This window comes from Cupressus sempervirens, chromosome 11 (assembly GCF_028749045.1).
Source record: "Cupressus sempervirens isolate cs-2001-9-10 chromosome 11, ASM2874904v1, whole genome shotgun sequence".
In the NCBI taxonomy this organism is placed as follows: domain Eukaryota; kingdom Viridiplantae; phylum Streptophyta; class Pinopsida; order Cupressales; family Cupressaceae; genus Cupressus; species Cupressus sempervirens.
Window position 1 is genome coordinate 284,270,458 of NC_143128.1, and position 27,858 is coordinate 284,298,315.

Here is a 27,858-nt window from a genome sequence, read left to right on the forward strand (position 1 = left end):
GCCCAAGTATGTTATGCCACAGCGTTGTATCAGAATTTACAACAATTATTTGTTCTCCCTACTCAACTGCAACAATTGTTCTTGAACATTCATTTTTTTCTAAAACAATTAAAGTAGAAGGAACAATATGACCTGTACAAAGATATAAGGTGCCTAGTTTCACACCTTTTGGTACTACAAGGGAACCTTTTGAAACCTTCCAATTTTTATCATTAAACGTAACTACACAACCCTCATCACCAAGTTGCCCTACTGAACTTAAATTCCTACTCAACCTTGGAACATGTCTTACCTCATGTAGTAGCCAATGATTCCCATTTTGCAACTTAATCTTAATTTTTTCCTTTCCAACAATTTGATAGCGTTCATTATCCCCCAAATAAACAAGTCCAAAATCCCCTTGGACATAATCAATAAAATAACCTCTATGAGGTGTAGCATGAAATGAAGCACTAGAATCTAAAACCCATGAATCATCAACACTTTCTAAAGATAGAAGCAAAGCATCCTCTTCAAGTTTTTTACTTACCACATTTGTCTCCTTGTCTCCATCTGGTTTATCTCCTTCATTTTTCTTTCAATTCCAACAATCTTTCTTTTTGTGCCTTGGTTTCCCACAATACCAACAGTCATTCGGTCCTCTCAATTGAGACCTCCTCGCCTTTGACTTTCCTCTTGATTTCCCATGATTTCTAAAATTACTTCCTCTCACAATCGTTATGCCCCTACTTTATGCATTCAAAGCACTTCCTAATATAGATCCGCTTGAGGTTTTCCTATGAGTTTCCTCACTCAAAACAACACCGATCACATCATCATATTTTAGGGTACTAGATCCAGGAATAGAATTACTCACAACCATTACCAAGCCATTCCAGCTTTCAAGAAAGGAACACAAAATCAAGAGAGCCATAATTTCTTCATCAAAATTGATACCCACAGAAGATAACTGACTAATAATAATATTAAACTCATTTAAATGATCTATACTAGATCTACCTTCTGTCATTTTTATATTAAATAAATGCTTCATGAGAAATACCTTGTTTGAAGCGGAGGGCTTTTCATACAATTTCACTAGGTTTGCATCAATTCTTTTGTCATCTTTGCTTTTGTAATATTAAATAACACTGATGGTGCCAGGTACAATCGAATGCTTCCAAGTGCCTTTTTGTCTAAAAGATCCCATTCGTCATTTAACATAGATCCCTGATTCTTGGCTTTGCCTTCCATCGGCTTTCATAAATTCGTTTGATAAAGATAGTCTTACATTTGCATCTTCCATAACTAGAAGTTATGCCCATTAAACCTATCAACCCTCAGCTTACCCTCGCCTGCCATCACTCCCACTCAACCATGAGACTTTCCTGTAAGGATAACTAAAAAACAACCTCGCTATGATACCAATTGTTAGGAATAAACCACAAACAGAAATAACAGTTAGATGAAAATATAACCAATATCAAAAGATAATAGATCACACAAAAAAGAACGCAAGATACCAAGATTTAACATGGTTCACCCAATCCCTGGGCTACTTCCACCAAACAACAAGTCCAATATTATTACAATCTAGTGATTACAACCTAATTACAATCTGTAATCCCTTATAGCTCAATATTGCCGCAAGAAGCAATTTCACATCACAACTATGAAACAATCCCTAATCGTAAGCCCTTTTATACAAGTATTTTTACTACTTTAGGGCTACAATAATAATTACATGTCGGCCCAAATCCCAATAAAATAGGGCCCAAAATTTTTTTTTATGAGGCAATGCCCCAAGCCCCAAAGAATTTATGAAGTATGTACAGTACTTTCCTGATCAGTCACCACAATCTAACACACTCAACAATTTATAGTTAAATCCTTCAACCCAATATCACACTTGATCTTGTCAGTCATTTGTATTGATCATTTAACTTTCACAAGACATGGTGCATCATTGTCAAACTTAACACAACTACCTTTGCATGGTTCCATGGTTTCAAACTTACTTTTATCACCAGTCATGTGATTTGAACAACCACTATCAATTATCAATCTATCACCTTTACTCACATATAAAATTAATGCAATTTTCTCATCCTCATCAAAATCTTCTTTCATAGCAAAAAAATCTTCTTTCATAGCAACATGGAAAACTTCTTCATCATTACTATCAGACTCATTATCAATTTCTTCTTCAGCAATGTAGCAAGATTTCTTACCTTTGTATTTGTAGTCCTTGTTTCTCTTATTGTCTTAGCCATCTCTTATTACTTTGTACTTGCTTTCACTTTTCTCATCCATGTCTCCTCTATCAGGACACCTTGTGGCAATATGACCAACTTTGTTACATGAAAAATAGATAATGGGAAGTTTACCTTTGTATTTTTCTCTACCTCTTGAAAGTCTTATTTATCATCAATGCTTCAAGCTCATCAAGTTCATCATTAGAAGCATCACCATCACTATTCATACACCTTCCTTTTCTTTTCTTACTGATAACCAATTGAAATTTTGAAAGAAAATTCAACAAAAGTAGGAGTAAAATTATCAAAATATGATAATTTAAAAGTAGTAAGTCTACCAACTACACCTTCCAAAGTTAGGTTGTTACCAAGGTTACATCTCAATTCTTGTATTGCTAAAATTCTAATAGCATAAATAAGAAGTAGGGTCCTCAGTGCCTTTTTTTTATCACAGTCTCATCATCAATCTTTCCATCTAATCCTCTTATATCATTTACCACCTCTTTGATTCTTCCTCAGTATTGCAAAATATTTTCACCTTCTACCATTCTCATTTCATCAAATTTACCTCTCAAGCTTTCTGATCATTGTTGTCTCCTCCATAAATAGTCTACAGTATATCCCACATTTTCTTAGCAGTGGTGCAATCCTTTATGTCATCAAATTCAGAACACCTAAGGGCTGATGCAATCTCCAACATAGTTTGATTGTGTTTTTGCTTCTCTTTCATCTGTTGAGATGTTAGAGGAACTGGTATTGTCACATATGCATGTTCCACATAGTGTATTGTACCATTTCCAAATCTTGCTAGATGCAACTTCCTCAAACTCTGTCATGCACAAAAGTTCTCTTTGTTCAACTTTGGCAACTCTTTTTTGTACATCTTTCTCATTAGCTTCAAGTAACTTCAAACTTTTCACTTCAACCACCAAATTCTCTTATACCAATTGTTAGAATGATTTAGAATATCTGAGATGGGGGTTGAATCAGTTATCCTCAGTTCTTGATGTTCCAATTGAAATTTTAGACACTTCAAATACTTCATATCTAAACATTCAATAGATCAGTCTCTATAGTAGATAATCAGTAACATAAACTTGCAATCCACTATCCTAATAGTAACAAACTTGTAGAATGTAAAACATCTCAAATGACATCCACACAAGTATGACACCAAGATTTAACATGGAAACCCAATTTGTGAAAAATCACCATTAACATTTCACCAATTTTTCACTCTTATGAAGTGAGCTCTGCTAAGAGCCAACCTTGTTAGGAGTGGCCTCTTTAAAGGGTTTAAGAACATTCCATTAGAATGCCACCTTGATTAAAGGATTTACATATGACTGTTAGGTCAACCTTGATTAAAGGATTTCAATACTGATACAATGGTTAGAAAGTAACAACATGTTGATTTGACAAATACAACTCACTTTGCAAATTTAGATCACAATTTGGTTCATATATTGATCCACTAATTGGCCTCCATTGTCATCTTTGTCCCTAATATGTTTGGCAATCCTTCAAGCAATCACTCTTCACAACTCTTCTCAGCCTCTTGCCCAAGTTTTCCAATCTATAGTATCAACAATAGCTCCAACCTTGGTAAGATATTCACCAGCTCTGCTAACTTCTTCAAGTTTAGCCATTGTACCTCCTTAAATAGGTAATTTTGATCTTTTACTTCCTAAACATCACCATAGATCTTAGGGTTTATTCATATTCATCAAATCCTTCCATCATTTCATCTCCTCTTTTCTCTTATAGAAAATTCTCCAAACTTCTCCTTGAATTCTTACATAGCAATGCTCAAACATAGTTTCCCTTGAATTAAATGTTCTGGGCCATCCATCCTTATCTTCAACATGCTTTACATATTCTAAGAAATTAACTGTGTCAGCTAGAAATCACGAGTTCCTCATAATCTGTCAAATGTAGTCCCTCGGCCAACATTTTTTCTAGCACTCGGTCATCATTGGATTACTCAGTCCCTGCTAACCTTTTTGTTCGGCACACATACTGACACTCAGTCAATACTACTCAGTTGACACTATATTTTCTCGGCTAATATTGGTGCTCAATCATCACTATATTTTCTCAGTCAACACTATTATTTTTTCATACTAGACCTTGGTAAGTAGTCATTGTTTCAAAAGCACTAATTTATATGCACTAGAAAATTGATTGCATGCGTTCAAATACTAATCAAAGGTGCTAATTTGATGGTAAAATAACAATTCCAAACATGCTAACTCAATAGTAAAAAATGATAAAAGATGAATAAAAAGTGCTAAACCATTTATAAAAAGCACAAAGATCAAAAGTGCCAACTCAAGATCTAAAGGTGTTAAATTGAAATCAAACCTTCTAAAGGTTGAACCTTTTGTATCCAATGTCTATTTGACTTTGTTCAAAATGTCTCAGAAAGATCTTGGCGAGATCTATGATATAAAGGAACTAAAAAACATATAAAAGAAAAAAAATTAATATACATTTAAATCAAATGTGGTTAAATATCAAGTAGCCATTGTTTCGTAAAGCATGCAACAGATGGGATTTCTCAATTTGACCAATTGGGTAGGATTTTTTATACCAATATACAACATGTGTTAGTTTGTGGTGACTGATTAGGAAAGTACTGTACATACTTCATAAATTATTTGGGGCTCCCGAAAAAAAAATTGGGCCCTATTTTATCGATATTTTGGGTTGACATGTAATTATTAATTATAACCCTAAAGCGGTAAAAATACTTGTATAGGCTTAGGGTTAGGGATTGTTTCATAAGGTGATGCGAAAATTGGTTCTTGCGATGGTATTGAGTTGTAAAGGATTACAGATTGTAATCAGGTTGTAATCACTAGATCATAAAAATATCATATTTTTTGTTTGGTGGACATAGCCCAAGGATTGGGTGAACCACGTTAAATGATGGCGTCTTGTGTTCTTTTCTGTGTGATCTATTATTTTTTGATATTGGTTATATTTGCATGTAATTGTTATTTTTGTCTGTGGTTTTATCCTAACAACATGAAATTCAATCTTTCTCCACATTGGACAGTACTAGATACATGTACATTAAAGAATTATCCAAACAATTGTAGTCAATATCATAAGTCATAAAATACACTAAGAAGCAATTATATACATATGCACTAAAGGGTAATATATAGACACATCAATGAAACTACTCTAAGAATCAAATGCATGCATGTGCATAAATATCAATGCATATACATTATATAATCTACTTTTAGCACAACTATAAGAGAACACATAAAAGCATCATGAGTCAAGTGAGGATCTACATGGAGCTCTTAATGTTCAAGTGCTTTGAATCAAGAGGAGGCCCACCACTTGCACATAGGTCCCTAGTAGTGGTATAGTATTGCAACACCAACACACCTAGTGGAAACCTCATTCCCACCCTACCATGCTTATGAAGATAGTAACCTATTGAGCATCATTTTTATGCAACGGTAATGGCATAAATGCGAAACAGATTTCTCTCTTAAAAAGTTGGTTAAATCAACTTCAAGGTTCCTTTAGGCTATCTACCAACTTCGTGTATAGCTCAATAAGAGATCAATATAATTTTCACGAGGAGTCCTTTGTTGGTTCAGAAAACTACAATGACGAAACCTATAAAATAGAGATAGAACAAAAAATTTCTATTTTTTTATATTTTCTTTTTTTTAATGAATGAAGATTTTAATGTGGCTATTATGAATTTCCTAATTAACTAGATTTTTGTAACAAAAGGCAAAGAGAGTAAGGTAGTTAGAGATAAATAACTTGTAAAAAAATGAAAACCTAAATAGACAGAAGCCACTACTGTAACACCATTTGAATTAAATGTTTGAGGGAGTATGGGGAAAATGCATGTAGTCAGGAAAACTGCAATTGTGACTTCACAGATGAAATTATCAAAGGAATTTTTCAAAGGTTGAATAATTCATTGAATTGTGTAACAACTCATAAGTATGTGCACATAATATGAATGTACTAACATAAATTCCATTTCCATTCTTCACAATAGAGGAATTAGTGACACTTATGACAAACTCTAATAAATTAAGATCGACAAGTATCACATACAATAGACAATCATCTCTTCCATCATTCACATAAAAAAAATTACAAAGACAATACTCTAGCAAGAATGGCCACACCTAGAACAGGAGTACCAATTGTACAAATTTATTTTATAAAATATCAACCCTTGTTACATTATACATCTTTGTTAAATAGAGAGTCTACCTCAAATTTGTGATGTTCAAAGGTAGGGTTTCTCCCATGTAGTAAATGTGACAAAAAAGGCAAATTAATCCAATTTTATGTAAAACTAACTCCTATCATGCTACTAACTATCCTGCACTTATTCTTGAATTCTTGTGATGTCTCTTGTTCCTGCTCCTGTCTCTACCTGCGATGCTCTTGCAAGGTTTGAATCTGCATCTTCTCCCAACCATTTATCTTTGGCAGATAATGGGGTTGTGGTTCATTCTCTGGCCAAGGTCAAGTGGTCCCTCTGCAACAAATAGGGGTGTGGCTTCTGCTCCTGTGGTTCCTACTAGGGAGGCTCACCATTCCCCTATTGCTCTACCTCGGGTTGCTATGGGAAGATCCACTATCTCTTATGCTAATGTGATTGCCCATGAGGTAGGTATTGGGGGTCAAGCTGTGAAGTTGGGGCTCCGAGCTGTTGTGCATGTTGTTGTAAGTAACCCGATTCTGATTCATCTAGAGTCTAAAATAGTTGATGAGATTTCCACATATGTAGAGGACTTCTCTTCTACAACTACTATGTTTCATTTTAGGGGATTTTGGCCCTCTCTGTCGAATCTGCATGCTTGGATATCCAAATATTGGGAACCTATCCTTTCGAATTTAGTTCAAATTTTCCCTGTGGCAAGGGGATTTTTTATTGTGCAATTTGCTACTATTGAAGATAGAAATTCCATCCTGTGTCATGGTTTCTCTTGGGAGGAGAGCTTACCCTTAATGGATAAACCTTGGTATAAGGATTTTGACCTATCAACTAAATCATTTAATAAGATTCATCTTTGGGTAAGGTTGTTGAATCTTCCCCTTCACTTATGGTTGGATTCAGTCTTAGAAGCTATCCAGGAGGCCCTTGGGGACTTCTTGCTGGTTGATGTTGCATCTTCCAATGCGTATCGGATGACATATGCTCACATTCTTGTGGAGATTGATGTCTCCAAGGGGCTCCCAGAAATGATTTAGTTGGCCTCTCCAAAAGGCTCTTGGATTCAACTTCTTGATTATGAGGGTATTTCCTTTAGATGCAGGAAATTCCATAAGACCGGCCATCTTGCTACACAATGCTCCTCTGAAAAAGTTAGATCGAAGAAATCACCTTCTTGGTGGTTGGGGGTTTCGAATGATCACTACATAGTTTAGAAAGTTTCCACAGTTGGGGATGGGTTGGAAGGCTCTTCTCAGGAAGATCTTTATTTGGTGGAGGATTATGTTGTTGTCTCTGATGTTTCAAATGTTGTCCCTATGGCGATGACCAAGAATGTTGCAGTAGTCCCTTCTTCAGCTAATGTAATTGTTGATTCGAATGTTGCCCCTCTTGCGGCTCTATCTCAAGACAGTGTTTTTGTCTATTCTTCTGTTGTGGTTTAGAAATTGTGTGGTGGTGTTGTTTCTTTATCTCCTTCCATGAGGGTGTTGGGGGTTAGTTGTGTTGTTGATGGCCTTGATTGGAAAAAGGCTACTGGAAGGTGGAGGATGGATGAACAACAGTAAAAGGGGAAAAAAAAAAGTCAAGCCCTCCAATCCTTCGTTTGATATGTCTTTATGTTCTCAAAAGACGGGGCTGAAATGTAAATCTTGAGGCTTGGTTTTGTAAAAGGTTTCTGGTCCTTTCAAAACCTATTGCTCACTTGTTCTTTTAGAGGTTGTCCCTTTTTGTTTGGCTCTCTTGGCCTTTTTGGCTCATTGTTTCTTTGTAGTTTGTCATGGTTCAAGACTTAATGTCTATTTCTTTGGTAACCATGGGGTTTCAAGCACCCGTTTTGGTGGCAGAAGTCTATTGTGTTATCTGTGAGGCCACCCTGGTTGCTTTATTTTGGTTGGTGACTTATTTCACCTTTGGTCTGTTGTATCTTTTATTTGAGCTCCATTTAAATTATTTTGATATGTAAAGGGTTTCATACACCCTTCAAAACTTGTTTTCCTTAATCAAAAACTATCCTGCACTTATTTTTATACATTTATTATGTTCATGGGGCCATCAAATGGGTAGAAAACCACTTATTTTTATACATGTATTATGTTTATGGGGCCATTACATGGGTAGAAAATTAGAGAAGAATAGAAGAGAAGAAGAAGAAGGAACTCTTCCTCTTCAAAGTGCTTCTTGAACTCCACTTCTCAATATATAATTGCTTTTTTGTAGAAAAACATTATCTCTCCATGAACAACTCGATTAACTTCAATGTACCCCATTTCCTCCATATATATATATATATATATATTTGCAAGTAAGCCTTCACAAATAAAAACTGGCAGTGAAAAATGTGTAAAGGGCCAAAATTGTTGGAAGAAGATTGTGTGTCCATAGTTCATAACTCAAAATTTCTTTAAGTGTGGAGCTGAGAAGTTGTGAAGTGTGGAGATGGTTAGGGAGTGTGGGCCTCCACTGTTTTCTAGCAAAACTACAAAAAATGGCTAAGTCCACAAGACTACAAAACTAGGATATGCATATTTCTCCTTAGGCTACCAGAAGCACCCCTAGGTATTTAGATCTGCATCTTTCCATTATCCCCATCACGTCAAAGGGGTCTAGCATATCGATATTTTGAAGCTTTTTTTCTAGCCTATTACGAAATTCCTGCACTTTTTTCCTTATGACTTTGAAGCTTTTTGTCTTTTAATCTAACTTCTTCAAAACTTTCTCACTCTTGAATAATCGTAATAGATCATACTCATTGATGGCTTCAAATGAAGCTCAAAATTGTTGAACTACCATAGCCACTGGGCATAAATGATTTTTGAAGTCATCTTGATATATATTTCAAGACTCGTCTTGTTGAAAATGTAGTCTCTCTCGGGCGATTTATTGGATGCCTATTTTGGAACATCTTGAATCTGGGTGAACATTTCCAAAAGCTTCTTTTCCCCAATCCCAATTACTCATATACATTCATTAAATATGTCCAGTCTGCACCACCATACACTGCTAGGAGCTTCTTGCAACTCTGCTTCTTAATCTTCTTAAGTTTGGACCTCATTGCATCCCAGTCATGAGTCTGGTCTATAGTGTTGTCTTTCCCCTCCACCAATGTTGCCAACTCAACTGAATTATCAAAACTTGAATGTAATACTTCTATGCACTCTTCCTCGGAATTGGCAAAATTCTACCTCCACCATGCACAAGCTTCCAAAAAAGAATTTAAAAGAAAAGAGGGAGTGGCTCATTTTTTGATTGAAATCTTTAATGTAATATTTGGATTAGCTAGGTCAATAGGACCTGCTATCTCTGTAACAAAATCCCTTAGTGCCTCATTCTTCTTTCTAAGGGCCTCAATCTCATTGTCATTTGAGCCCATGCATTTGAATATATTCTTGACACCCATTGCCGCCATATCCTTGCCACCTTCCCTCATGGGCTACGTGAGGTCAATCTCATCAGTAATTCTGGGGTGAGGATGGTGATATCTCCTAACTTTGAGGGGCTGGAATTTATGCCTTCTAGTTGCCTACCCAATCTTGGGTCACATATGACATCAATGGTCTCCACTATTGTATATGTTCTTCTCCTCAGTTATGTGATCTTGGACAACCAAATGGTCTTTGAGGCACATGATGATGAATTTGGTCGATTCATAGAGAGAATTGTAGGTTGTTTACTCTTTTTTCCTCTTTGTTTTCTCCTTTCCCACCTTCTCCCTTATATACATACTATATCCTCCTCTTCTTTAGGTAGAGAAGGTTTCATATTAGTCGTTGGCATTTGAACCTCTGGAGGTGCTTATGGCTTTTGATCAGTGGTTGCACTTTCTTTTGCTACTATATCCAATGGAGGAGGGATTGTCTCTTCTTTCTCTAGAGCAGGAGGAGGTGGAGTTTCATCAAGTTGCTCTAGAGGAGGAGGTGGAATATCTTTAGTAGAAAAAATCTCTTGGGAATCGTTGCCCTTAGGCACTTCCTCAAGTTTCTCTATTTTGACTTCTTCAAATGTATCATCCTTCCTTTGTTCTTGAGTAACCTATTGAGTGGTTACTCCCTCAACACTAGAACTTACCTCTAAAGTGGGTACAACTGCCAAAGGAACCTCCTGATCCCCTGGTTTCTTCTCTAGGGTGAAATCAAAATTATGTCAAATTCATCAAAGCCCCACTCTTCCCCAATACTGCCCTTTTCTTGATTAGTAGATTCATCTATTTGAATGGGTTGATCTCTTAAGGGTGGAGGAGTCTAGGTCTAACTCTTTTGTCTTCTCTCCTTTGTTGCCACCACACTTCGGCACATTCTCCTAATCAAGGGGATATGACTTTTAGAATCTTCTTCCTCTGGAATAGATACCATTACTGGAGATAGAGTAGAACCATACTTCTTCCTCTTATAAAATTTTCCTTTAGGATCTTTGGACATGATCACTACTACACAAGTTATTTTCTTCTTGGATATCGGTATTTTGGGGGTAACTTCCTCTTCTTCAACTTGTTCCTCATGAAATGGAGCCTTTCTCTTCTTACCCTTCCCAAAAATCTTCTTGCCACAACGTTGATATGTAATAGAAACATAAATATATGATTAAATTGATCACCCAACTTTTTTTCATAATGACCATGCTACTTCTTGGCCTACTCACATGTAATCCTAGCAATAATAGCTAGCAACATGGATTTAGTGATTTTGGTATCTCTTTAAGGTTAGCATTTTATTAGAGGTTGGTAAGTCAAAAGCTATGGTTAGAACAATTTTAATGATATTTTTATTGTCCTCCCTCTATGTTTTTTTTTATAGGAATCCTCATTTTAATAAAATTTGATCTAATATCAATTTTTAAAATATTAAAAAAAATTAGAATTAATTTAATAGTATCAATTTTCAAAGTCAACATTTTTAAATTAAGTTTAAAAAAAATGTTTCTCTTGTAATAAACCTAACAATTATTTTCCCCTTGTTTTATAAAATCTAAGTTCTTTTTTAAAATTTCACTGTTCTACTCACTGGTGAATTATTTATTTCAAAAATTCCTTAAGTCAAGGAAAAATTCCATTGTGCTAAGTTGTAGTACAAGACACATAAGCCATTCATAAAAACTATTGGAAAGTTACATTACGTTATCAATATATTCTATTGTACCAGACGGAGGTACGAAACACTAAGGCATCCATAAAAACTTTTAAAAAGATGGTCCATTTTGTTGTACTTTTTAACATTCCCCATTATCATATCAACCCTACTAATCACAAGTATTGGAGCATTTCTAGTTAATATAACCTATTTACAACTCTTTTATTAAGCAATAATGACGATACACGGGTCTGTTCATCGATATGTAATGAATTGTTTTGAACTTTTGCAAAGAAGTTCCGATACATTATTCCAAAATGGTGGAGGAACCTCCTCCCCAACTATTTGATTGTGAATACTTTTGTTGTCCTTGTCTAGCATCTCTGGTAATGGCTAACACTTCCCTCATAGTGGCTTCGCTTGGGATCGGTACGGCTCAAGCAGGCTTTGTCGCCTCTCATCCTTATGATTCTATTGCCACAGTTTCAGACTATGCATGAATCCAGCAAGGACTCGTACACTTGCCCAGTCAATAAATTCAGTGAAGTTTCGAGTAGACATATTTCCTCAATACACAAGGTTCTGTTTGAGGCAATACGACCCTCTTCCCACTCTTAATAAGTAAATTGAATGGTGCGTCTTAGATGGATGTTCGAAGAAGTATAAATGGCATCCCTAAATTTGTTCAGCAAAATTACTAGGAACCCATCAAAATGTATCTACTCTTTAATCAGGCAGAGATGGCTTAAATAAATCATCTAACAGATAACAGATATTTAATCTCCTCTAAGTATCTATGCTAAATTTGTCAAGATTGATATCTTGAATTTTTTATATAAATGCGTAAGATATCTAAACTAGATATTATGAAACTAATGTAATCGATGTTGAGAATGCAATTGATAATTAAACTTAGATATGATTTTGATTGTTATTGCAACCATCCCTTCCTTCTTAGATATGATTTTGATTGTTATTGCAACCATCCCTTCCTTGTCATAAAATAATTCACATCTCTTGACATAATGATCACTGACTTGATTACAATGTCGCTATTCATCTCCTTGAACGTTGTGCATAGAAAATGCACTTCTATATTTAAACTACAGTTAATCATTTGATTGGCTAAAAAAATAGTTTGTAGTCTTTTAGATTTATAGCACGTCTGCGCAAAACTTTATGGTTCAGATTAATCAACATAACAACCCACCCCACGGTCAATCTCTCGGATCTCACAATACATCCCTTCATAATATGTCATGTGCGTTATTGAACAGAGCTACAAACCAACTGAATTGACCGTGGATGAGTTACGACAATTAAGATTAACTGTTTGCTATATGCGAATATGATTACCTCAAAAACTGGTAAAACATGATCATAATTTCAAAAGCTGCACAATCTAATCATCAATTCATTTCCATCTTAGATAAATTATGCTTTCGCATCTTCTCAGAATGTCCTGCCATGTCTATATTGCTTTAAGAACAGTCTGCAATGTTGTAAAACTCAGTTATTCCAAGCAATTGCATGGTCAGCACCAAAGTGAGACAAAGCAAATGACGGCAATTGAGTTCTTATTTTATATCTGAAAGAAAATAGTCTAGACAGACCGTAATTTCTTATCCTGCAGCCAAATATTCAGTGCCAGTAAATGATTAAATTAATGGGCACCCGTTCATGTTACTGATACACTTTAAGACCAAGGACTGTATAGTATTCCGGGTGTATAACCTAATCTCGTCAACTATCTACCTAATAATGTGAAATACAACTGAAAAACCTTTTGCCTCCATAGCTTGTCTCTGTACTAGCTTACCGTACCTCCATTATAAACTTATATACTTTGTATAGTGTGCAATCTAAATATACCATGATTCTAGCAAATCAAACATGGAACAATAGCTTACACTACAACAATCTATTAATTTGTAAGCATCAAATTTAATCTTCTCCAATTAAAGGAAATGCGTCAATTGTTGAAATCAAATTAGTAAAGTCTCCCGCTCAACCGATTGTAACTCTGAAGTTTACAGTCTTTTGCAGACAGAGCTTTAGAAAAATTAACAAGAATACATATTAAAATAATGTACCATGTTATTCAGTTGGTCCAGAAATCTTCTGTAAAATCTTCCCAGCATACATCCAAAAGCAATTCTATAAAATCTACAAGAGCCATATTTAGAGCCTCATAAACTTATAAAATTAAAAATTTGAGAAAATAAGGATGACAGTTTTACTGGAAAGTGGAAACTTTCCAATAGAGGAAAATTAAGAAAATTAACCATAGACAAGACACTGAAGATTCAAATCTGCAAAGAAACTGACGTATTAAAGAGCATATCCTGAGATTAATTATATAATCAAACCAAAAAAAGCAAAGACAATTGCCATTAAGGTATGCCTAATGCCTCAAATTTGAGTAAAATACAGGAGGAACCATTGCATCATAATAGCAGCTGCAAAGTGCTATCATCAAATAATTAGGAATACCTATTTGTGTTTGCATAAGCAAATACCCATTACGGTACAGACTCAGATATTCCTATGCTTGAGACTTAACATGTCAAGACTAACTTGTGAGTTCTCTACAACAAAAGCTTTTTCAATAGTTTAAATCAAATTGGACCTGGCACTGCATCACCAAGATCCAATACCAACAGAAATTATGGTCCAACAAATCTGCAAGATCACCATGTAAAGCAATTTGACACACCAATATATCATATTATGTGTCTGATAATTCCTGTATGGGTTTCCATACAGCTTCATATGGTTACTGATGTTGGTTCATGTGTATAATTCCATACAGCTTATATTGATTCTATTATATAGGTGGGTCACGAATCATGAAAAGATGCCTCCAAGTTTCTTTGCAAAGTCATCTTCATCATCATCTTCAATGTAATTTTCTTCATCTTCTTCTTCTTGCATTTGATTGCCGTTCCTTTGCCATTCCTCATTTTCCTCATGCTCGGAGTGTTCCAGATCATAATCTTCATGATCCACATCAATATCTTCCTCTCCACTGCTGTGAATGTTTTCATTCATTACCATGTCATCTGGCTCATTTCTTTCATCAGGCACTTTTCCATTTCCCTGGGCCGGCGCCTTGTGCTCCATAACAGTATCCACATCAGAAGCTTCAAAATCTTCTGCTCTTCCATCAATAGTAGGCTCAAATGCATAATCATCACCCTCAGGAAGTTCTCCCTCTTCAACTTCTTTTTCAGACAATGGTGCAAAGATTTCCTCATCTGCACTCTTGGTATTCGTGCCTGAACTGAATCCCTGATTATTTTGATTTGGCTCTTCTGTAGATCTCTCCCCTGTGATATCATCATTTTCTACAGGTCCTCTTCGTTTTGCCTTCAGAATATCACTCAATGGCTTTGGACCCTCAAAACCTTGTTCATCACTCAAATCATGACTTACCTTTCCAAATCTCATCTTCTTTTCTTCAAGAGGAAGACTTTGTCTCAGTCTGGCTTCATTTTTAAATGAGACATTCGGTACAGATCCATGCAGTCTGGAGTGTATAGAAGGAGCAGGTTCTTCACTTTGTTCACGATTCTTTTCTTGTTTAATCTGTGCAAGAGTTTTGGGACCAGCAAAATTTACAACGTCTGTCCTTGTTTCATTGTTCTTAAAATTTTGACTTCTTGAACTCCTGCTTTCTGGTAACACTGCAGCCTCTGGAAGCACTCTGCCCCTTTCCTTTCCCTGATAAGTACTTCTGTAATGATCACTCCGACCACGTCTGCCCGGTGAGCTTTTGTGCCGAAAACGTTCTGAGTTCCCTTCATGATCAGAATCTGCATTTTCAGATGAAGCTCGCTTAAAGCCACCAGCATCTACTTGTATCCTTCCATGCAATCGCCTATTATTCTGTGGAAGACCCTGCTGAGAATGATCCCTGTATGTTACATCATGATGTCTATGTTCATCATCCCATAGCCTATGGCCATGATGAAAATCACCATGTTGTGCATCCAAATGCTGCCTTTTCGGAGAATTATCCACTGCTTTAGCTGCGCCAAATTTCCTACGCTTTGAGATGCGGTGCCGAAGATCACCAATATTGTTCTGTTCCACGGCATCTTCATTAGATAAAGAACTCCTTTCCCGCACAATTGACCTCTCTGTGGCTCTATCATCAAAATGATTAAGCTGCTTCCGGCCAACATGGTCATAGCCTCTGTGTTTATATTGGTCATAAGGACCATGGTTATATTGATACTCAGCATCAGAGTAGCCTGTTCGCTCATGCATGCTGGGGTGATCATAATCAAATCGGGGAAACTCTCTCTTCTTATTTCTTTCACGGCCAGTTATTGTGCCTCTTCCTAATTCTATATCATGGTTAGGGTGGTAATCAGCATCCTCATGATGGCTTAATTGATCAGGTCCATTATCTACAAGAACATCAAATCCTGGAGAAGATTCACCTAACCACTCATCATGTTCCATGCCATTTTGCAACCGGTCATCTGGAGCTTGACCATGACGTACACGAGATCTGGGAACTGGAGCACTATATGTTCTCTCTCTTGCAGATTCCATCTCTGGTAGGTCCACTTCAACATTAAGCCTGTTTGACTGTGAATAAGGTGGTTGAGAGCGCACTTGAGAATTGGGTATTACTGCTAGTGGAGCCTGCACTGCCATGGTATGATTGGTATGCACTGCCTTCACATGATTTGAATGTATTCCCACAGAATTACCTGTTTGCTCTGCCTTGAAGTTGTTTGACTGCAATGTCATGGGTTTGCTGGACTGTACTGCTTTAAAAGTATTTGAAGTTGCTGCTATGTTGTTGACTGATTGTAGTTTCTTAGGTTCACTTGATTGAATTGTGTTTGTAACATTTGCAGGAGATGAATATTTTCCATCTTTGATATTTTTTTCTGCCTCATTGGCCACTTGTTTCCCACTTGCCTGAGGATCTGTTGCTGCTGTGGTTACTTTCGTTGCCTTCTGAGAAGATAAACTACCTCCAGAAAGTATGCCATGCATGTAAGGACATTTATCACCCTTTGCACAGAACCCCTGATTGAAAAAATAGCAGGGAACTTTTGGTTTGTTTGCATTGACAGTTGGTGGTAATGATGCTAATGCTGTTGGCTGTGATGATGCCGAAGATGGTGCTCCTGAATTACCAGATGCAGCTCCTGGGAGACCATCTAATGGCTGCAATAGAAACACACATGCATGTCAGATCTTATAAGCCAGTCGATGGGCTTTAGTCACTAAATTCTTGACAGAAAGGGGGAAGTAATGATATCGAGGATATTCCACAAAAATTGATCCTGCAACTTCCATATTTGCATGATTATAGACTGTTTTTGGTTGTAACAATTAATACAGACAATATCCAGACACCAATTAATCAAACATATGTAACCTGCAACATTTAGCAATATATTTGGGACATGGAATAATACACAAGAGAAGCAGGTGAGAAAATAGAGTATAGGTATAATTAAGGATGACAGGAAGTCATTTACTCATTAAATTGGAAAAGCAGGTGAGCATTCTTCCCACAATAGCCCTAATTAGAAATATAAAACCATTTCTCGAACAATGCATCAACAATATAAAAGGCCATATACCCAGAACAGAAAGGAAAATGTGCAAGAAAAGCAGGGGAGAAAACAGAACAGAACATGAGTGTAATAGAGGATATCAGGCAGTCATTTGCTACTAAGATTGGAAAAGTAAATGAGCATGCTTTCAATTATATTACTCGTAAACAAGCAACCACATCCAGAACAATACATCACCCAATATATGCAGGCCATGTAGCATCATCAACACTGTAAAGGCTAAAGCAAATGCCTATGAGGAGATGCCCAGATAATGGTTATGGATCATATACTAAACAAAAGTTGAGGATTTAAATTACAAAGGAATTTAATTGCAAGCTCAAATGCATCAGAACAAAAAGGATAGCAAAATACATTATTAGCAAGGACAACAAAAAAGACATGTAATAAAGTCTACATAAAGGATGAATGACCCAGAAAGAATTAGAAGGGCTAAAATGTTGAACAAACAAATTTGCATAAAAAATGCACGCATGTCTGTATTGAAAACATAAAAGATGCAATGTGTGATTAAAAACAATGCAAAGCCAGTTCAGTAACAATCTTTAGTAGAATCCTACCATTCAAATCATTTAACTAACTAAGCAACCATGACATAAAAGATAGTAAGATAACTTACTGGATGTCTAAAAGAGCAGGCTGGATTGAGACAATTTCCACTCATCCAAAACCAGCAATCCCTAGGATTGATCCTTGCACTTTCGCTGTGCCGATACTCACATTCATTACCCTGTGGACAAAGAGTAAAATTATTAGATCAACTTGCAAGGTCAACGAGAAAATGAAAATTAGAACTTTCAATGCCAAAGGATACAACGTAACGAAAAGCTAAATCTTGCACTAGGAATAAATTAACAAGTTTAAAGAGAAACAATATTTCTAGCAATATGCAGCAATCAGCATATGAATCCGAACCCAATAATAAATAGTAACACAACACCTAAAGACCTCCAACGATGAGAGCTACGTCGGCTTGTAAAAATTGAGTGGTAGATGGATGGATTCTGCCTACAAGCAAATTTACATATAGCTTTATTTTTACTTTGTTTTACTGGTATATATCACAGATAATATTGTTTAAGGGCCTACTCAATTATAAAATTCTAGAGATATATGTTGCGAACTTCAAAGCAAAGGTGTGTTTATGCATTCTGGAATACAGAACTGGTAGTCTCAAGATGCCCCATTAAAGATACCCTCAGTATTTTATCATCAAATTTCTTCATCAACTTGCAATTTCATGTTGTCACCTATTTCCTTCCGGATGTTTGCATTTTTTGCATTATGCTTTGAAAGGACACACAAAAGAATTTGAAAAGTATGCGCAGATATATTTTCAGTAGGGAGAGAACAATAGTTGAAGTTGAACATATTGCTTCTGTTGTAAAAATTATTTTTTATTTTTTTAGATCATGTTGATAAAATTTATCATTCTGAGGCATATGTGGATAACTTTCAGTAGGGAGACAACAATGCTTAAATCCACATACAGTTTCTTATAAATGTTGATTTTAATTTATCTTTTTAAACCATCTTGAAAATCTGTTGTTTGTTGTTTGTTAAATTTTGCCCACAAGTAATCAAACAGGGTGATACAATAGCAAGTGGTAATTTACTATATAATTTACAAATACAAATCATGCTGGACTTAGGTAAGACTATTATGTTCACAAAAATTACTTCAAGAAAAAGCCAAAAGGCAAAGATACAAGATAATGCTATCAAATATGCACACAACATAGCTTTAGTTAAATTTAAAATTTACTCCATAATGTTTAATGTTGCAGAACCATTTCTAATTATTTCCTTGTCACTTTCTAGCATGATGTTTCAAATGACCTCGGTAAAGAATTAAAGTCCTGATTTTATCTTTTAACTTTTCATCCTATAAGATCTGTGAGTATGAACCATGGATCAACCTTAAACTAAAGCCAAGGACTCATCGAATGAAATTCATTATTTCTTCTCGCATCTGAGATTAATTTGAGACTGTAAAAAAACCAAATCAGATATATGTTAAAATATGTGCCAAAATATTAATAATTCATAAATTAAATGTGTTAGTATAAGTTTATTTAAGATTGTAGCAAAAAAGTTTATGTTGTCTCCAAATAATTTTATAAGAACATTTATAGAGAACAAAGCAATGCGAGTCTGAGGTCAGGAACAACAATAAACTATAACTCAATAAAAGAAGCATGCAAGGGAAGTAAATAGTCAACTAGCATATAGTTTCAGCCTTTAGACCATCTGATTATTATCTGCACAACCATTTCTAGTGAGACCCTTGTAATTGTCTATTACAGCAGAATCAGTAGATGTTTCAAATAAACTAAGCAGAGTATTTAAAGTTGTAAATTTGGGTGTTATCTTTATAAATTATACACCATCAGAGGTTCAAACATGAACTATCATGGATCAACCTTTACTAAATAAAGGCATGCTAGAGGTTAAAGTTTAACCCTTTTATTTTTAAAAGGCTAATTCATTATTTTTTCTCACACCTCTGAGACTGGTTTGGGAAGGTTAAAAACCCAAATGCCAAAACTCACACTCTAGAGTCTACAGGTTATCCAGATTATTTTAGCAGGAAATTCTATTGCAACTTTTAAAAACTGTATTTCATAGCATACTGCATAGGCTCATCTTAATGAAGTTTGGTAGCTGCAGGAGATATCTATGTACTTGTAATTGCATCAGCATTATATTTAAGATATTTGTTATGTAATTCTCTGCTGCATTATCTAATCCTTTAATATGATGAGGCTACAAAGAGTCTATTAATAAATGATATTTCATATGAAGAGCCTGCCTTTTGAAGATCACAAATCGTCTTCAGCATTGGCTAATGAAGAGGCCATGCGTGGATATTGAAGAGTCAAGGCAATGAAAGGCCACGAAAATGAAGGGGTCTTCACTTTGTAATGACAAGAAAATTGTGGGTCGAGGCAATTTTATGTATTCTTCAGGAGTTCATATGTAATCAATAATTGTCATATTGTAGCTCTGGAAATTACTTCAGTTTGAGCCTTGTGTTTGGGCATATAGTAGTTCAGACTTCTGCTTATTCAATAAAAAGTGATTTTATTGCGTGCCTGGGATTTTCCTCTCAAGTTTGAGGATTTTCCCAGGATAAATTGTTCTGTCTTAGTGTTCATTATTGCTTCTGTTCTGATTTTTTTCTGTTTATCTTCATTCCCAGTCCAAAACATTAACATGGTATCAAAGCAGGTTTCAGTAACATCCGGATCAGAGTAACAGTAGTAGTTATTACTCAAGAGAGTTGTTCCTGTCTTCACTGTTTAGTTTGAGATGTATCTATTGTTTTGTAGATACCTATGTATTTCCTTGTATACGATCTTTCTTTTTGCATACCTGTGATGGTTTCACCATCATACATACTGTGATCTTTCCACTGTGCTTGCTGTAGCATTTGGTTCCCTGCTGTATATATTAATGGGAGATTTTTGTAAATGAATTATGTTGTCTCGTACTCGCTAGAGTTTATGCTATACTGGAAAGCATAATTGCTGCAGTTTGTTGTGATCATTCTGTACAACAATATAATCATTCTTTGTAGTGTCCTCATTGTCAACCATTGAAAGGTCATGTAATTTGTAACTGATATCTGCATGTATGCCATGGCAGTCTCAGATTCATGCATCATCCATTTAAGTCGTGGATGAGGGATTTTTAAAGAGCATAGACTTCAATCCTGGTCATTGCTTCGACTTCCTTGTGCATAGTCTAGCTGTTTGAGTTGTGTGTCATACTAACTCTGAGTTGTACATAAGCTACTACTTATCGCTTGGGATTGGCTTCCCTTAAATCTGAGTTCTGGAACAGTTTGTAGGATTCTAGTGTTTACATATCAGTTTCAGTATTGCAGGAGTTTGAAGACAGTTGAAGGATTGTCTGCAAACTGCCAAAAAAAAAATACAGATGGTCCATGCAAATTAGCAGGCCTGTGTTAAAGATTTGGCTGGATACTATTAACTTATTAAGAGCTTGGGGAATGTGGGTCCGCTGCTCTGAATTACTAAATACTATAATGATTAATTTCTGTTTCAGCTATATACTATTTCTGTCTAAATTTCATCTACAACACAGTCTCTGCAATTAAAGGAGGATGGATGAAGCGGAGAAAATTCTGCTCTTTTCTCGAATAAAAACAAAGGGGGAGAGGCTGAAGTATAGTAAATTTGTAACAGGGGAAAAGATGTCAGTTTTGTGGTCTCTTGGTATTCCCGTAAGTTTGATGATTCTCTAGTGGAGCATGATTTGAGATCACAGTGATTGTCATTCTGGGCCTACACTGGTTCGAAAAAAAACATGCTATGGTCCTTGTTTTTCTGCAGACATTTTTGGATAAGATATGGATGCCCGTCACTGTAGCAGTCAGGTCAGCTAAACTGTATGGGATTTGACAATCGAAATCTGAAAGTGCTTTGCTAAATTGATTAACAATAAAGAGATAAGTATTTATAACTATACCTTTGAATATTGATCATGAATTTTATGTAGTTAATTCATACAATTTCATAGGGAATAGTGAATTGTGTATGCTTCTAGCATTAATCTGTATATTTCTCTTCAGGACATAGGTTAGGTCTGTTGCTAATTTCTCTAAAATGCTTTCAGGATGGATCGAAGAGCAACGTGAGGATGACAGACTAGTAATTACATATGGAATTCAGGGAATCATGGGACTGAGTTGATGACACATAACTTCATTGAAGAGAAATAGTCTATAAGGACTGTCTTTGCATTCAGATTCTTCAAGGAGGAGGAAAAGACATTCAGCAGAACTCTAATTCCAAGAATTCAAGGCAACCTATCAAAGAGATAATGTGTTGGAGATAAACTCGAGACTGGAAAATATTTATTACATAAAGCCAAGGGGAAAGCCGGAATGCTTGATAAGCAGAAGATTGGGACCACTATTACAATAATACATAATCAAGCAACTCAAACCAAGGAGCAAAAACAACAGGAAAATACAAATCAAAGCAGTCAGACTGGCAAATGGCAAAAAGTAGAAAACTAATCAAGTAAATGTTACAGCCCACATAACAGACAAAATATAATAGTCACTACTAGTCATCAAATGACATTTACTAAAATATAGCTTGAACCGCATCAAGTCCACCATCTAAGTCTTGTTGCCACATGCCCAGGAGATGTCCACGGAACTTATAACTTCATAAGTTTAAATAATCAAATTGAATGAAAAGCGACCATGCCTAACAAAAAATTCAAGATAATAAAATATACTAAAATAACACACAGTACTAATCCACCATAGGAGAATAGGCCTCATTTCTCATGACAAGTGTTTGACTCCTTCCACATGAGAATGGCACTTGATTCACTAATAGTTTGTTGTATAAAAAGCAATGGACACACAAGCACTAGACCTGATTTCTCACACACAGCAGTACAGTTGGTGTACTCCTCACCTGACCCTGGTACCAGTTGGAGAATGTGGCCAGTTGCCTTCACAGAGATGGAAATATATTCAGAACAGAGATTACAACAAAATATGTATAGATCACTATTGAAACAATTCCCAGCCGTAACATAAGTGATACCACGCTAAGTCATTATCAACGAACATATGTCCTGTGAAATATACATAGATCCAATGGGGAAGACAAAAATCAACATGTACTACAAGTTAAAACTTATATCACATTTGTCAGGAATAATTCCCAAGTCAAAATGGTTCAGTTCATATCTCTGCAATTTTCTCCAGGTTTTGTGGAGATTTTCCAGGTGCAACCATGAGAATCAGCACATAAAAATAGGCAAAAGGATATACATTTCAAAGTCAAACTAAAGGCCTGTTGGTGCAGTTAAATTTTTTGGCATATTCTAGAATACAATTCTTGCTAAGCACAAGTTGGCTTTATGTACTGGTTTTGCTTATTCAAATTGAGTCTGTGTTCTTAGTCAAAGACCATCAAATAATGAGCTCAACAAACATTGCAAATAAGCTTTACCTCTGTCCTCCATTTGTTTTTATTCTTTAGTTTTAAATTGTAATTCATTTTTAGGATTCAAGGTTAGATCATATATACCAAATGGCATACTGGTTTTGCTTATTCAAACTGAGTCTGTGTTCTTAGTCAAAGACCATTAAACAATGAGCTCAACAAACATTGCAAATAAGCTTTACCTCTGTCCTCCATTTGTTTTTATTCTTTAGTTTTAAATTGTAATTCATTTTTAGGATTCAAGGTTAGATCATATATACCAAATGGCATACTGGTTTTGCTTATTCAAACTGAGTCTGTGTTCTTAGTCAAAGACCATTAAACAATGAGCTCAACAAACATTGCAAATAAGCTTTACCTCTGTCCTCCATTTGTTTTTATTCTTTAGTTTTAAATTGTAATTCATTTTTAGGATTCAAGGTTAGATCATATATACCAAATGGCATACTTCGTAAATCTGATAGGTCTTGCAACTGTAGACAAACTGTGCCCTCTATTATGCTCACAAGATGTGGTGATATGACCACTCTTTCATTTTTTTGAAGGCTGCAAAGAATAAGAGTCTTCAAGCACAGTGCAGAATAGTCTTAATTGTTCCATTACAGTTTGATCTTCCACAAAGGCTCAGTCATTAAGAGTAGTGAAGGTTGCGCAGGAATTTTGGAGACAGAACCTCTAACTGTATATATTCAATATATATCATTGTCAACAGTTATGTTTTGCCGATTTTTCCTCTTCTCTTTTTCCTTTGGTTTTGTTCCTACGATTTATTTCCACAACTGATGTCCACCACTTTGAATTTTTAGCAAAAAGAAGCAAGTTGTAACTGTAATTTATACAAATACAAATTTATATCCAAATTATTCTGTTGACAATGAAACAAGTGGAGGTATAACAGAATCCTATTACATGGTTAAAAACTCAATCCATGACTGATTAATACACATAAAATAGCAGGTCCAAAGGAAAGCAAAGTGCACAAATTCTATTTCCAAATTTTGAGTTGCTAAAAGAAGGGATGCTTTCCTAGCTTATGTCTGATTGCATTACACATATAAATAAGAAGATCCAAATCCCTCTAATGATTACCTAAGAGTGGAAAATAACAGACAGTCTGTGATTTAGATAAATTTATTTAACATATACTAAGTGAAAAAGGTGCAATAATGCATCTCAAGGCCTGTGAACGGTTAACTAAAAACTCCTCCTATCTATTAAGTGGCAGACTGTAAAATAACGTCAATCATATAAGCTCAAATCATAAGAACATTATTCTTCTCCTTTCATAGTAGAGTGGCCCCCACACCCATTTAAAATCCCCCGAAGACGTTAAAGAATGTTACAATCGAGTAAAATGCATCAGCCAATTTGAGATGGTGTGGCATATCTCGACAGACAGGGGGGTGCAATCGGATAACAAGTGCATCTCAATCCTGGCATTTTAACAGGGATTAATTGATCCAGCAGAAAACTTAAACAAAACTAAAAATACTGTAACTGAAATAGAAATGTTTCTACTAATTGATTGAAGGTTGAAAAGAATGTCCATTAGTGGCAAAAGTTTCTTGGCTCCCATAACTTCAAATCCAAGTGACGAGACAACGTGTGGTAATTGGGTACATAACTGATGTAAAACGTCAGAGTGTTCCGATTCTATAAAATATTGCTTATGAGCTCGCTGAATGTGATTCAATCTCAACAGATGAATCCCAAAAAGGTAGGCTAAGGTATAGAATACTGCATCCAACTCCGTCACTGTAGTGAATTGCAACAGAAAAGGCTAAATTTCCCATGTTCGACCAAAAAAGCTCAAATCATAAACGTATCCAAACAGGATGATCACAAACGGGCAGAACCCGACCGCACCCAACCTAATGGGTTCACCTATCTGTCAAGGCTGTAAACCGGTTCTCAAAGGATTCAACTAGCTCATGGCATCTAAGCCCAATATTAGGTTACCCAACTGGAAAATATTAACAAATCCAAAACAAAATAAGCTAAAACAAAAATTTTAATCAAGTAGGCAAAGAAGAATACCTTTTTACAAGTCAAGGGCGATGCCAAAAAATAGACACAGTCTGTATTTCTTTTCTGGGCCTCCTCGTCCATGTCAAAAACAGCAAAGCTATTACCCTTCACCTAACCCGCATACGCGAGCAAACCCCCGTGAGACGAGGTTAGTACTACTTGTTTATTCTAGCATAAAATCCAGTGCCCAGATGCCCAAATGCCCAAATGCCCAGATTTCAGCTAGCAAGCCTCAGATTCAGTCCTCTGCCGACCCCGAGCTCAAATCCCTGACCTGACAAATCCAAAGTCAAAGCTAGCTGAAAACTCCTAATCCTCTGCGCAGATCGTATAAAACCCGATGCTATGCAAAACCTCCATCAGATGAACATTTTACTTTCTTCCCAGACAATCAAAACCCTAATCTCTGCAGAAAAACAGTGATCAGATGAAGATATGAACAGAGCAACTGATGGGAGCGTGGTCTGTGTACAATATTAAATGGATCTGGCAAAAGCATTAGCTGGTCTTCTGCCTGCGCTTTTGAAGCTCTTTTCTTTTGTGTTTTTTTAAAAGCTCCTTCGATTTCCCTTCGATAGAGATAATGATGAAGGGTCGAAAAGGAGTACAAGAGAGTTTCCGAGCGTGTATTTATAGTGACACTGGGCATCTATTTCTGGGAAGAGCACATCTCCCAGCCATTGTCTTCCACGCTTCTTGTTGAGGTTGAGGGTCTAAACTTTCATTTGCATTGGTTTTCTTGCCCTTTTGGGTTAAGTCTTGTTAGGAAATTGATGTTATTATAAAGTTTACACTCGCACTTGTGCATAAAATAAATGGAATGGTTATGAAGATAACATTAAGTGAATTGTTTAATATATTAGAGTTAAGGGAAAAAAAATATTCCTGCATATTTTCTTTTCCTTTTCATCTTCTTCTCTTTTTTATTTTCATTTATGTTTCTTTTCTTCTTTCTTTTCTTCCATTTTCTCTATAATTTTTCACTTTTTAAATAAATATTTATTATATAATTTTCTAATATAATATTTGATGAAGATTTTCCTTTTACTTTGGTCTAATAGATGTTAATCTTATTTTGACACACACCCAATAAAGATGTTGGCAAAGGTTCTTAAATTTAGCTTCAAACTCTCAATTACATGTATTTAGAAGATTTTTAACACTCTTTTAACAAATCTAAATTCATTTTCTTTATATCATGGAGTCATTGTATTCTACAAGATACAATTTTTGTGACAAAGTTGTAATTAGAATAGAAAAAACATGTTAATTATTTGATGAGGAGAAAACGAATCCAAATTAATTAGTTCATGTGTAATCCTATCATTTGATCTATTTAAACAATCTTGTAAGTTTTAATATGGTAAGGCCATCTTAAATTTTTTATGTTAAAACATTAAAAAGAGACATATGAAATCACATGATTAAAAAGACATTTCTACTTCCTCCTACCAAATTAATATTAAATTTATAGAACAAATAGTATGAAACATAATATCCATTAATTATTTCCAATATATCTATATTTAAAAATAAAAATAACAATGTTACCTTCCTATTTATAAGTACTCTTCTTTGGAAGTAAGAAAACAACACAAAAATTGACCATTTTAATTTAAATGTAAAACATCAAAAAAACAAGTATAAAATTCAAGAAATTTGAAAGCAATGTAGTGCCATAAATTCTTTAAAAAACATGTATTAATTTTTTTATAAAGATTTAAATAGATTTAGTTATTTATTTTTGAAGTTCAATTAAATGAAATTTTTTTAGGACAATTTCTATAAAAGTTGAAATTAGTTAATATAGACAAAAATTAATATTTTTACTCATTAAAATAAAAAATAATTAAACTTTCAAATATATTTTGAATTTTCAAAATAGCTTGAAATTCAAAATTATAAGAAAATACATAAGTATTCATTTTGAATCTAATGTTATTTTTAAATGTTTTAATTTAAATTATTAATTTTTTTTATAAGAAATATAATATTATAAATATATTTTCCAAAAAAAAATCTTCTAATTCTTTTAATTTATTATTTTAATTTTTAGGTGTATGGTTACCATTTAACACTCACCTTTATGTTCATCTCTCCAAACATGTTTATTACCAAAGTATTCTCAACTATAAATTCTTATGGAAATCTCTTATACCGTTCTACTATGGTTTGATGGGTGCTAATACCTCCAAAGCTCTCATTTTTGCACAAGCATGCAAGTTGTTGTAAAGGTTTCTGAATTTTGCTTCATAAGTACTAATTATATTTGCTTGAGAGTTTGTAAAGCTATTGCAATAGTCTTATTTTTTGTGTATCCTACAATCAACAGTTAAGGCCATAATACGTTGTTGAGACATTTTGCCAAATTGATTATGTGCCTCCTTTTGTATCTATAATTCCCACAAATGTCTAAAGAGGCATTTCCAATTATAGTAACATGCTTCTTTTACACTTGGATGGATGTTCATACAATATTCCAAAGCTCCTATTTTGGCATAAGTAGGAATGAAGTTGGAAAACATTGTCATATTTGGTTTGACACATACTTATTGTGATCAATTAAAAGTTTTTAAGGCCTTGTCAGCAAGTCTAATTTTTTAATAGCATGCAATCATGGCAAATAGGGAACTAGTCCTTCGAGGGATTTTGTCAAATAGTTTACTACCTTTTATGTGCTTCCACATTTTGTTCACATGTTTAGTGGGGAAACTGAAACAA

The 27,858-nt window shown here is 35.0% G+C and overlaps 1 protein-coding gene across 1 annotated transcript; it reads right to left on the bottom strand.

Annotated features, from left to right (window-relative positions):
- Window positions 1–13,831: 13,831 nt before the first annotated feature.
- On the bottom strand, window positions 13,832–25,835 carry LOC149529217 (CCCH-type zinc finger family protein). The gene is made up of 3 exons (XM_089811654.1): window positions 25,147–25,835; window positions 17,733–17,843; window positions 13,832–16,697 (listed from the first exon to the last, which is right to left on the bottom strand). The coding sequence occupies exons 1-3, from the start codon at window positions 25,216–25,218 to the stop codon at window positions 14,355–14,357; spliced, it is 2,526 nt and encodes an 841-aa protein (XP_089667780.1). The 5' UTR covers window positions 25,219–25,835; the 3' UTR covers window positions 13,832–14,354.
- Window positions 25,836–27,858: the final 2,023 nt, after the last annotated feature.